At 45.5% G+C, this 11,540-nt stretch overlaps 2 protein-coding genes across 6 annotated transcripts in view; both read left to right on the forward strand.

Annotated features, from left to right (window-relative positions):
• LOC123825679 (zinc finger protein 548-like) overlaps positions 1–10,040 on the forward strand; it is a 45,654-nt gene extending 35,614 nt beyond the window's left edge. For 4 of the 5 annotated variants that reach the window (XM_045849291.1, XM_045849335.1, XM_045849308.1 and 1 more), the window contains 3 exons: positions 1,819–1,893; positions 6,977–7,024; positions 9,729–10,040. Coding sequence is in view for 1 of the 5 variants with exons in the window: in XM_045849335.1 (XP_045705291.1) it covers positions 1,819–1,837 (19 nt within the window). In the remaining 4 variants the exon portion in view is untranslated. The remainder of the gene's footprint in view (positions 1–1,818; positions 1,894–6,976; positions 7,025–9,728) is intronic. The other variant, XM_045849300.1, reaches the window with a different exon arrangement.
• Positions 9,162–10,972, forward strand: LOC123825965 (zinc finger protein 773-like). Its single transcript, XM_045849627.1, has 2 exons — positions 9,162–9,191; positions 10,031–10,972. The coding sequence occupies exons 1-2, from the start codon at positions 9,162–9,164 to the stop codon at positions 10,772–10,774; spliced, it is 774 nt and encodes a 257-aa protein (XP_045705583.1). The 3' UTR covers positions 10,775–10,972.
• Positions 10,973–11,540: the final 568 nt, after the last annotated feature.

Below are 11,540 nucleotides of genomic sequence, written 5' to 3' on the forward strand. Positions count from 1 at the left end.
GCGAGCTCTGCCCTGGTCCACAATCGCTGCCTCACAGGGTCCGCCAGCCACAGCTTGCGTACTCAGGGATCACCGCTGCGTTCTTGCACCCCGATGGCTGTCGCGCCGATTTCGTGCCAAATTTTCCCTGACCTCCGCGCACCGCCGACCCACGCCAGCCCCACGCCTGCCCGGCTCGTTGTCTCCTACCAGTCTGGATGTACGGGTCTACTTCAACTTCTTGTCTGTCCGACTTCCATTCAGATAAATCCTGTCAGTTCTGAGTGATATTCTATCTGTAAATTATTGTTGTTCTAATCTTGGTTGTGCGAGGAGGCACGGTGCGTCCATCTATTCCTCCATCTTGCTGGAAGTCCTCGGGGCTGTATTTCATAGTAGCTGCACCATTATTTAACATCCACACCAGCAGTGCTTAGGGGTTCCAATTTCTTTACACCCTTACTTGTTTTTCTTGTTTTATTTTTTATAGCACTATCCTAAGGAACATGAGGTGTTATTTCACTGTGGTTTCGATTTGCATTTCCTTGAGGATTAATGATGTTGAGCATCTTTTTATCTGCCTGTTGGCTCTTTGTATATATTCTCTGGAAAAGTTTATTCAGATTTTTGCCCACATTTTTATATTTTTATTTTTCTAAAGATTTTATTTATTTTTAGACAGAGGGGAAGGAAGGAAGCAAGAGAAGAAGAGAAACATCAATGTGTGGTTGCCTCTCATGCACCCCCCACTGGGGATCTGGCCCACAACCGAGGCATGTACCCCGACTGGGCATCGAACCAGTGACACTTTGGTTCACAGGCCGTCATTCAGTCCACTGAGCCACACCAGCCAGGGCAAGTTTTTGCCCACTTTTTAATCAGGGTTTTTGTTATTTAGATGTAGTAGTTCTTTTTTTAATTTACTGATTTTCTGTTTAAAATTTTCTTAATTTTTTTAACTTTTCAGCTACAGTTTGCATTAGTACCATTCCATACCAGTTTCAGATATAAAGCAAAGTGGCTGGAAAACCATGCACTCTACAGAGTGGTCACCCCACTGCCCCCAAAACACACCCAGCCCCATACCCTGTTATCTCAACATTATTGACTACATTCAATGAGGAGTTCTTTACATATTCTGGGTGCTAATTTCTTATTAGGTACATGACTTGCAAATATATTTTCCCATTCCGAGGGTTGCCTTTTCACTATGTTCATTTATTCCTTTTTCACACAGAAATTTTACATCTCAGCATCATCCAATTTATTTTTATTCTCTGTGCCTTTGGTGTCATGTCTAATAAATTATTGCTAGATCCATTGTCATGAGGCTTTTTTCATGTTTTCTTTTTTTAACATTTGTTTTTAGATGGAGGGGAGGGAAAAAGGGAGAGAAATATCAATGTGTGGCTGCCTGTTGTGTGCCCTTAACTGGGAACCTGCCTGACCTGCAACCCAGCCATGTGCCCAGACCAGGAATTGAACCAGTGACCCTTTGGTTCATAGGCTGGCACTCAATCCACTGAGCCATACCAGCCAGGGCCCTATGTTGTCTTTTAAGAGTATTATACTTTTTAAATATTTAACATTTAGATGTTTGATTCTTTTTGAGTTCATTTTTTTTTTTTTACATTGTGGATGGTAAGGGTAAAAGTGCATTCTTTTGCATGTGGATATCCAGTTCTCCCAATACCATCTGCTGAAAAGCTTCACTTCCCATTGGATGGTCTTTGCACCCTTGTCAAATTCTGAGCATATGTACGGATTATTCATCCTAAATGTATGCCTTTAAGTCAATACCACAGCATTTTGATAGATTCTTTTTTTATTTTTAAATAGTGATTTGACCCAGATTTGAAGTACTGGCAAGTGGACTGTCAGTTCCCCTTCCAGAGCAGCTGATTAAAGTGCCAGGTACGTGGGGAGCTTTTTGGGTGTTGCATTTTCATACCTGCCGGGGGGCCCTTGGCTGGAGTTCTGTCACTGCCAGTATCTGTCATAGAAGTTGTCTTGCCTCTCTTACCTGACAGGGAGCCTCTGTATTGCCTTGGCCTGTAAAATGCTCAGGGGGCGCAAAATACTATGCTCTCTCACTCTGGGATATTCAGCAGGCACTTGATTGAGCCCCTGTGGTGAGGCCTCATGCCCCCCCCCCGCCGCCCCAGCTGTTTTAGGTGTGAAGAACAGCCAGCTTGGACTAGAGGACTTCAGCTGGCTTTACCCGGCAGATTCCAGAGGTATTTCCTTTTTCAGGGCTTTACTTTCTCATAAGGATTTTCTAGTCACCATGTCCCCCTACACAGGAACTCCCCACTCACCCTGCTGGCTTTTTTAATAATAAAGGTCTTACTGGTTAAGTCACATGTAACTTCTTGGGCTTTTGTGCGCTGCACTGTGGGTATGAACAGAGCTTTACTCTGCCACGAGGAAGGGAGAGTGGGTATTGCTGGGCCCTGCACTTTGTCAGTTTTGGAGGGAATAGGGATATAGAACAGTTCTCAGTCCAGCTTTGCCTCCATTTGTGGTGTTGCACGAGGTCTGGCAAAATTCACAGGATTTCGCCCACATTTGGTGCCCTGGATGCAAAGATTAGTTTTGGTTCTGCAGTCAGCTGGAGGATGAGGCATTGGCCTGGATGATCTTCATCGCATTTGGCAGCAGCCTATGTTGGGTCATTTGTACTCAGAGGATGTGCCATAATCCCAAGATTGCTGAGGGATAGCGCTCTTCCCTGACCTAACTGGGAGCCTGTGTCCTGAAGTCAAAAGTCATGTAGTTATGTGTCCATGGACATAAGATTCGCAAGGCCCAGAGTGGGAACTCTATTCTGTACAGAAACTGGTTGGATTAGTAGCAAGTGGGGGAAGCTGCAGTAAACTAGAGTGGATGAACACCCCTAAAGGAGCATCCCTCTGTGTCCTAGGAACTGGCTGTGTGGGATGAGGGTATACCAAAGCCCTCAGGGTCCACAGGCCTGTGCATGTCATGGAGCCATTGTCACTGCCAGAGCCAGAGGTTTTATAGATTCCTGTAGCCTCCCTGGGCGTTTCCCTCAAACCAGAGCTGTACACTGAAGCAAACTAACTCCAAAAGATATAGAACCTATCAGATAAGTAAATTGTGATGGAATTGGGGGAATTGGATTGTTCTCCCTTTGGCTTTCCTGACATAAACAAAGCTGTTCAGTGTAGGAAATGGGTAAGCTAAAGAACCTAAGTTCAGTTACACATGAAATGGTTATCAAAAAATTAATGAGCCATCTACGTCCTACACAGGTTTCCACCAAAGTGTCTTTTGTTTTTTATATTTTGTATTTGAATACTTTTCCTAATAGTGTTTTCAGTGTGTGTGTGCTATGAAAATTTTTAAGGCATTTTTAAAAATTGTTAATTTTTTTATTGTGGTAGAATACACATAACATTAAAAAGTCTAACCACATTTCATCGCCACCATTGCTGATCCCGGTCAGAGCCACCACCCCACTCACCTTGATTCTAGTACTTGTTTTCTAGACGGTCTCCCAGCTTCTTGCATTTTGCAGCACAACAGTCATCATAATTTAATAACAAAATAGACAGGGCCTATTCTGTTCAATATTTTTTTTTCATGGCTCCCCAGTTCACACTTAGAGCAAAATGAAAACTCTTCCCCTGACTGGTGTGGCTCAATGAGTTGGGCATTGTACCGCAAACCAATAGGTAACCAGTATGATTCCCCATCAGAGTACATGCCTGGGTCACAGGCCTGGTCCCTGGTTGGGGGCGTGTGAGAGGCAACCAATGGATGTTTCTCACATTGGTGTTTCTCCCTCCCTCCCTTCTCTCTAAAAAAAGTAAAGTCTTTTTTTTATGATAACTTTTTAAATTTTATTTATTTATTTTTAGATATGATAAGGGAGGGAGAAAGAGAGAGAAACATCAATGTGTGGTTGCCTCTCATGTGGCCCCCATTGGGGGACCCAGCCTGCAACCCAGGCATGTGCCCTGACTGGGAATCGAACCTGCGATGCTTTGGTTCAAGCCCGCGCTCAATCCATTGAGCTATGCCAGCCAGGGCAAAGTAAAGTCTTTTAAAAAATGAAATTTCTTCAAGCCCTGGCTTGCTGTACGTCTGACCCCAGAATATCCCTCTTCCTACTCTCCTGCCTACACTGAATGTTGGGTCTTTGTTCTGACTTTCTCTGCCTGGAACTAATTCCCCAGAGTCTCCAAGAGGCTCAGATCTAAGTGAGGTCTTCCAAATGTTTGCAAGACTATAACCCCATTTAATAGCATCCTTAACTTCTGTTTTGTTTTGCCAATCACTTATAACTTGTAAAATCTTACATGATTGACTGTTGACATTAATGTTTACTGTCCATCTCCTTTGCCTGGAGTGACAGCCTCATGAAGGACTTTTTGACTCTGGACCCTGACATGTCCCATGCAGCCCCGATGTTGCCTAGAGTACAGCGAGCACATAACAATTATTTGTTTAGGAGGAGATGAGTGTAGTGCCGCAGATGCCCTGTTCTTAGCATTCTAGCTAAGCTCTCTGCTCTCTACATACTCCACCCCTTCAAGCTGGTGGTATTGCTTGGTGTACTCAAAAATGATTTAAGTAGCCCTGGCTGGTGTAGCTCAGTGGATTGAGCATGGGCCTGTGAACCAAAGGGTCGCTGGTTCGGTTCCTGGTCAGGGCACATGCCTGGGGGCCAGGTCCCTGGTCAGGGGTGTGCAAGAGGCAACCACACAGTGATGTTTCATTCCCTCTCTTTCTCCTTCCCTTCTCTTAAAAAATAAATAAAATCTTTAAAAATATATGATTTAAATAATAAGTCACAATTTAGAGAGTCATAACCTCAGGCTAGCTAAGTTCCCAGTGTTCTTATGTGCTCAGCTTCATTCCATCACTTCTTAGACTTGTGACCCTTCATACTCCACTGAGATCCCAACCTTGTTCACATGGGCAAGAGTTATTTTGTCACCAACTTCAAATAAGTAAGAAATCGCTGATTTCAGCAATGTCAACGTTTCGCAAATATTTCTCTGAGAGAGTCACAACTCCCCATGCATTGTCACTGCAGTTGCAGGTGAAATTGTATTTGCCTTCCTGCCAAGGAAGGAGGTCATGTCCTCCAATCCTGTATCTCAGGGTTCAGATGGCCTCTTTCTGCCCTTTCTGGATATTTTGATCACAGTGTCGCCTACCCTGGCAGAAAAACAGCATTAAATAAATCGCTCTCCTTTTAAAATAGGTCTTAGCTTGTAAAAAATTAAATAAATAAATAGTACATATGAAGGCATCAGGATATGGGGTGAGAAATACGGGTCTGTCCCCAGAGACACAGCGCAGAGCGCGCAGCGCCCCCACCCCACCCCGCCTAGTCTTTTCAGGACTGCTGCATCTCAGCTATCTGCTGTTTTGACGCAAATCTAACACAGTGAAACCCAGTCGATTCTAAGGTTTGTCTTCACGGATTTGAACAATACTAAAACAAAGCTAATCCTTCCCAGCTATGAGTGGGTGCACTTTGTGTCTGAGTGACACGTCCGTATATTTCTGCGACCAGGGCCAACTAAATTGCACAGAAATGCGGGTGCGTTCCCTTTAACAAGCGTGAAACCCCGCCCTATTCTCAGAGTTACAAGCACCGGTTTGTTTATAAGTTACGGCTACCTGACAGCCCCCCGCTGGGGCCCGAGGCTCTGAGAACTACGTTAGCCATTAGCCGTTAGCCATTAGCCGGAAGGCACTGCGTCTCGCCAAGGTGGCACTGGGCCCATAAAGGCTCAGCAGAGAGGTATTGTGCGGGTGTTGCGGTGTCGTCCTTCGGAGATAACCAATGAACTCTAATCTGTCCAAGATCTCCGCGTTGGTAGCGTTGGGCCGGCCCCAGGTAGCCGGATGGGAAGACGCCAGGCCGCTGCTCTGAGGCTGGTCTGGCGCTCGCCCCACAGGCTATGGAGGGGGCGATTCAAGTAATTACTGTGTTCCCCTGGCCCTCACCCAGCTGTTGCCTCTTCCTCATTAAAAATCCATAACTTGGGGCAGGGGGCGGAGACAAAGAGAGTAAAGGGGATCAAAGATACGGTGACGGAGGGAGACTAGGCTTGGGGTGGTGAGACATCATAATATGCAGACATCATAATATACGGTACACCTGAAATTTATATAATGTAATTAATGAATATCTCCCCAGTACATTTCATTAAAAAGATTAAAAAACAGGCAATTAACTCTGCTAACAAAATGCACGTGATCAAATAAAAGAGACAAAAATAATATTTTTCAAAAAAATTTTATTGATTTGAGAGAGAAATACAGTTTTTTAGTTCCATCTGTCCATGCATTCATTGGTTGATTCTTGCCTGTGCCCTGACTAGGGATTGAACGTGCAGCTTTGGAGTATCAGGATGATGCTCTAAGCAAATAAGCTGACTGGCCAGGGTGAGTTTTGTGAGGTTTTTGATGACTTTTAATTCCTTATAAGAATTTGTCCCCTCCTAGGTTGTTCAATTTGCTGGTATATTGGCTTTAACAGTATTTTTTTTAAGATCTTCTTTATTTATTTTTAGAGAGAGAGGAAGGGAAGGAGAAAGAGAGGGAGAGAAACATCAGTGTGTGGTTGCCTCTCGAGCATCCCCCTACTGGGGACCTGGCTTGCATCCCAGTCGTGTGCCCTGACCAGGAATCCAACTGGTGACCCCTTGGTTCACAGGCCTTCGCTCAGTCCACTGAGTCATACCAGCCAGGACAATACCTCACGTTTTCTTCTGTCTCAGCCGCATTAGTTTCATGGATGCTACTCAGCACACCAAGTGTGACTGACACAGGTGTTTATCACTTTTTTTTTTGCCAGTGAGCCACATGATATGGCACAACCCCATAAACATATTGTACTGTCTTAATGTGCTTTGTTTTCTCCTTCACCTAAAATACTGTGTTTCAATCACTTATCTTTTTTGTTTGCATTGCTGACAGGAATTAAAGTAAAGTGACACTGCTCTTCCCACAGGTTCCCCAGGTCGAGCTTTCAGCAAAAGCACTTATGGACCCTGCACTGGTGGGTATCAGGTGTCAGGAACTCCTTTGCCAACTCCCTCCCTGCCCTTGATGTCTGGCAGCCCTAGAGAAATCCTATCCTGGGGTTTCCTAGCTCAGGGCAGAGAGTGGGAGATCCCATTTTGGCACCCAGTGGAGTGAGCAGAATGGACACGGGTGCAGAGGTGAGACTGAGATGGGAGTGTTGTAGGTCTCTGTGTCTGGTGGTCTGAGAGTGAGGGCAGCCGTGGAATTTTTGGTACAGAGGAGAAAAGGGACCTGACCCGCACCTTCACACACTGAGCCATCAAGGAGGCTTTGGTTGCAGTTGGACCAGGGAGATGGGAGAAATATTTGGGATTTGGATTTTTTTTTTAGTAAAGTTCACCAAATTTTCTAATGTGGAGGGTAACAGAGAAGTCACAGAGGACTAAAAGTTTGGAAGTACCATCAACAGACAGGGAAGGTGGTAGTGCAAATACTACTTTTCAATGAGAGTATTAGGAATTAGGTTTGGGTTACATCAAGTCTCACATGTTTTGGAGACTCTCAAGTGCAGGTGAGTATAAACAGCTGGACATGAGGATCTAAAGCGCTGGGGAGGGAGGGCCTCTGGGTGGAGAGACCGAAGACATGGCATCCAGTGTATGAACCAACATAGAACTCCAGGCCTGCTGTACACAGGGGCATATTCAGGTCCTAGGGGCATTGCCACTGGGGACAAGGGAAAAGGGTATGGCGTCTGTAAGTATCACAAAGACAGATAAGGAAGAGTAGTGGTTGGTCCTCAGTAGGCAGGTAGGGGGAGGAGAAGGTCTAGCAGGTGACCCAGGTTTCCATGGGGGAATGGAGATGATAGTGAAGTTGAATTGGTGCTTCTAAAGCCTCCTAAGCCTGGTGGCTCTTGTGGGACTTGCTGTTAGAATGTCAGAGTAGCTTATCTCAGGTGTGTCAAGTGGGTACAGATTTTGAATGGGTGTTATATGGACAGAGATTGTTACTGCTAAGAGACATAACGTACCACCTAGGAGATGATCAGGGATGTATGGGTCTGCATATGGTTTTGGTGACTGAGGTTGGAGCCAGAGGACAAGGTGGGGAAGCCTCATGAAAAGGGCTGGAGGTTTGGAGTATATGGGATCCTATTGCACTGTATGTGAGGAGGCCAGAGAAATGCTTACTTTGTGGGTTAGGGGGTGAGGGGATCAGATGTATGCCAGGGGTCCAATGTGAGAACTAATTGTCCCGGGCCCTTGTACTAGGAACTTAAGAGAGAAGGGGACTTCAGGCTATTGTCTTGGGTCTGTCTGGCTACCTGTTGGATCCAATGATCAAGGCTTGAATGTGGGAAGTTACAGGGTCCTATGGAGAAGATGTTGCTTATAGGTGCAAGAGTCCTCTCATTACAGAGCTCTGTGACCTTTTGAGGATGTGGCTGTGTACTTTTCCTGAGAGGAATGGAGGCTCCTTGATGAGGCTCAGAGATGCCTGTACCACGATGTGATGCTGGAGGTCTGTGCATTTGTGGCATCTGTGGATAAGGCCCGCACTCACTCGCCTGCCCCAGGCTGGCTCCACCTTTCCCATATTTTACCAAAAGGTAGCTCTGTTCTCTTCAGAGCTAAACAATGTCAGTGTCCCTGGTCATATGTTCTTGTGCTGGTCATGTATACTGCCTCCTTCCACAAGTAGCCCCAGCACCAGCTGCCTTGAAGCTTTTTCAGAGAAGGCTTGTGGGTCAAAAGACATGGGGTTAGTCCTGTGGTTCCTCTCTGCCTTAGCTGCTTCCACATCATCTCAGTGCCCTAGGTACAGCCCCTTTTTAGTGGATATTTCCTGGGGGGCTGGAATTATACCAGGAATTATAGTTTCTGTGGGATGCTTCTCAGAGATGCAAATGTGGTTTTTTTTTTTCCTGAGGATTTTGAGTTGGATCACCCTGGGCTAGTGCTGACCACTCACCTGCCCTGATTTTCCCTTAGGACTTGCATCTTTTAGATCCCACATTGTTCAGGTGGAGCTGAGAGGAGAACCCTGGGTACAGGACAGAGTAGGCAGGACTGTAGGGACAGCAAGAGGGGCTCACAGTGGGCCTGGCCCTAGTGTTGGCATCAGGGGAGGATATGAGCTTGTGGCTGGGTTCAGCTCATATCGGAGACATGCCCTATGCCCAACACTGTTTTGCCAAGGTCAGTGGCTGTCTACCTCATTTCTCCAAACTCCCTGTTCTTAACACTTGTGTACCTGTCATTTCTGTTTTGACTTCTGACTCAGAGTGACCCCTTACCTCTCTCATCCTCCACTCCACTGTGCTCTCCAATATTGGCCTACACTCAGTGTGTCCTTATGTCTCTATCTATCCCTGAAATAGCCCTTGTATACCAGCTACTCAGTGGTACTCAGATTTTCCTGGCCTGGACATACTCTTCCCCATAGCACACAGGTGTCACGAGTAGCATTGGCTCTAGTGACGAGTGTACCCAGACGAGTTGTGGACCTGCCACCAACCTGTGTTCCTATCCTTGTGTTTTTTGCCTGCTGAGTCCCCCAATTCTGTCATGTTTAGAGGCCTGGTACTGCACATAATCCTTCTTCAACCCACCCAACTTCCTTGTTTGGGAATTCCCATGGACTTATCCTTGGATGTCAGACACACATTTGTGATGGGGCTGCCTCCTCCTAACCCCCATTTACATGAAATTCACTAGTATTTTCTCTGCTTTCAGATTGGCAGGGAGCAGAGGATGAAGATGCAGCTTCTGAGCAGAATATTTCTGAAACGTCACAGATAAATACTCTTAAGGCCGATCCCTGGAAGATATATGGCCTGGCCTTAGAAGGTGATTTGCATCTAACTGACAACCTAGAAAGAAGCCCCAAGAATCTCAAATGTAGAGCATCTGGGAAATCTTACCAGCTCTAGAAGCAGCTCAATAGAGAGAAACTCTTTAGAAGGACCACAGACAAGGCCTCCTGTGTGAAGAGCTGCATTGTCCACACATCAGATAAAGCATTCCCATGATGGGAGTCTGGGAAGGACTCCCCCTCTAACTTAGGCCTTCACCTGCTCCCTCACTGTGAAGGTACAGAGGCCTTTCATGCTGCACAGAAGCACTACACATGCAGTGAATGTGAGAAAGTCTTCTGCCAAAAGTACAGACTTGCTCAGCACCAGAGAGTCCACACTGGAGAGAGGCCGTATGAGTGCAGCGAATGTGGGAAAACCTTCAGCTACAAACGTACACTTGTTCAGCATCAGCTCATTCATACTGGAGAAAGACCTGACAAGTGCAGCAAGTGTGGGAAAACCTTTAACAACAAACCCACACTTGTTCGGCACCAGCAAATTCATACAGGAAAAAGGCCATATAAATGCAGTGATTGTGGGAAATTATTTAGCCAAAACTCCAGCCTTAGTGAACATCAGAGAATTCACACTGGGTCACGGCCTTATAAGTGCAGTGAATGTAGAAAATTCTTTACCTCTAATTCCAACCTGGTTAAACACCAGAGAGTTCACACAGGAACAAGGCCTTATACGTGTGGTGAATGTGGGAAATTTTTTAACCAGAGCCCCAGCCTCACTAAGCATCAGAGAATTCACACTGGGGAAAGACCCTATGAGTGTACTGAGTGTGGTAAGCTTTTCAGCCAAAGCTCTCTTCTCATTAAGCACCAGAGAATTCACACAGGAGCAAGGCCTTACAAGTATACTGAACGTGGGAAACTTTTTAGCCAAAGTTTTGGTCTCAGCACCAGAGTGTTCACATGAGACAAAGACCCTATGAGTGCAGTGAATGTGGAGAATTTATTAGCCGAAGCACCCAACTTAGCACCGAGAAGTTCACATCAGAGACACAAGCAGGCCTCAGGGGTACAGCAAATGTGGAAAGGTTTTTAGTCAAGGATCTGCTCTGATTGAACACCAGAAACTTTATGTCCCAGACAGACCTTATGACTGCCTCATATGTGGGAAAGCCTTCAGCTGGAGGTCTAACCTCACTCAGCATCAGAAAGTTCACAGTGGAGAAGGGCTTCACTCAGCATGAGATGGGATAGCAGGGAATGAGCTTTATGTCATACCACATATGACAACCTTGTGAGGGAGTCATCAACCTAAAGTTGACACCATATATTTCATAGGTGGCAAATACAAGGCCTGCGGGCTGAATCTGGCCCTCCACCTTGTTTTACCTGGCCTGGCATCTTGTTTCTACCCACCAGCAGTGCTGAGCTCTCACTTAACTGTTAAGGAATAGTTAACGTTTATACAGTCCTAAAATTATATTTGGCCCTTTGAAGGCAACCTCAAAGTTGATGTGGCCCCCAGTGAAAATGAGTTTGACACCCTTGATATATTTGAACATCCATAGTGTAGAGACTGCCTATAAGTAGTAGTTTCATGTCATATGAAACTATTTCTGTTAAAACTTTATTGGGTTATATTGGCACATCATGAAACAAGATAATTTTTAAAATCTACAGTTTTGGTAGCATTATGTAAACCCATGAAAACCATCATCACAACAAACTATCAT

The sequence above is a fragment of the Phyllostomus hastatus genome, unplaced genomic scaffold (assembly GCF_019186645.2).
Source record: "Phyllostomus hastatus isolate PE091 unplaced genomic scaffold, TTU_PhHast_1.1 phas_contig_133, whole genome shotgun sequence".
Classification (NCBI taxonomy): domain Eukaryota; kingdom Metazoa; phylum Chordata; class Mammalia; order Chiroptera; family Phyllostomidae; genus Phyllostomus; species Phyllostomus hastatus.

What these genes read in the sequence shown, in the direction of transcription:
- LOC123825965 (XM_045849627.1), top strand. Translation starts at nt 9,162, where the DNA reads ATGCCCTATGCCCAACACTGTTTTGCCAAG. An exon ending in CCCAACACTGTTTTGCCAAG is followed by an intron (nt 9,192 to 10,030) that starts GTCAGTGGCTGT and finishes CCATGATGGGAG; the next exon opens with TCTGGGAAGGACTCCCCCTC.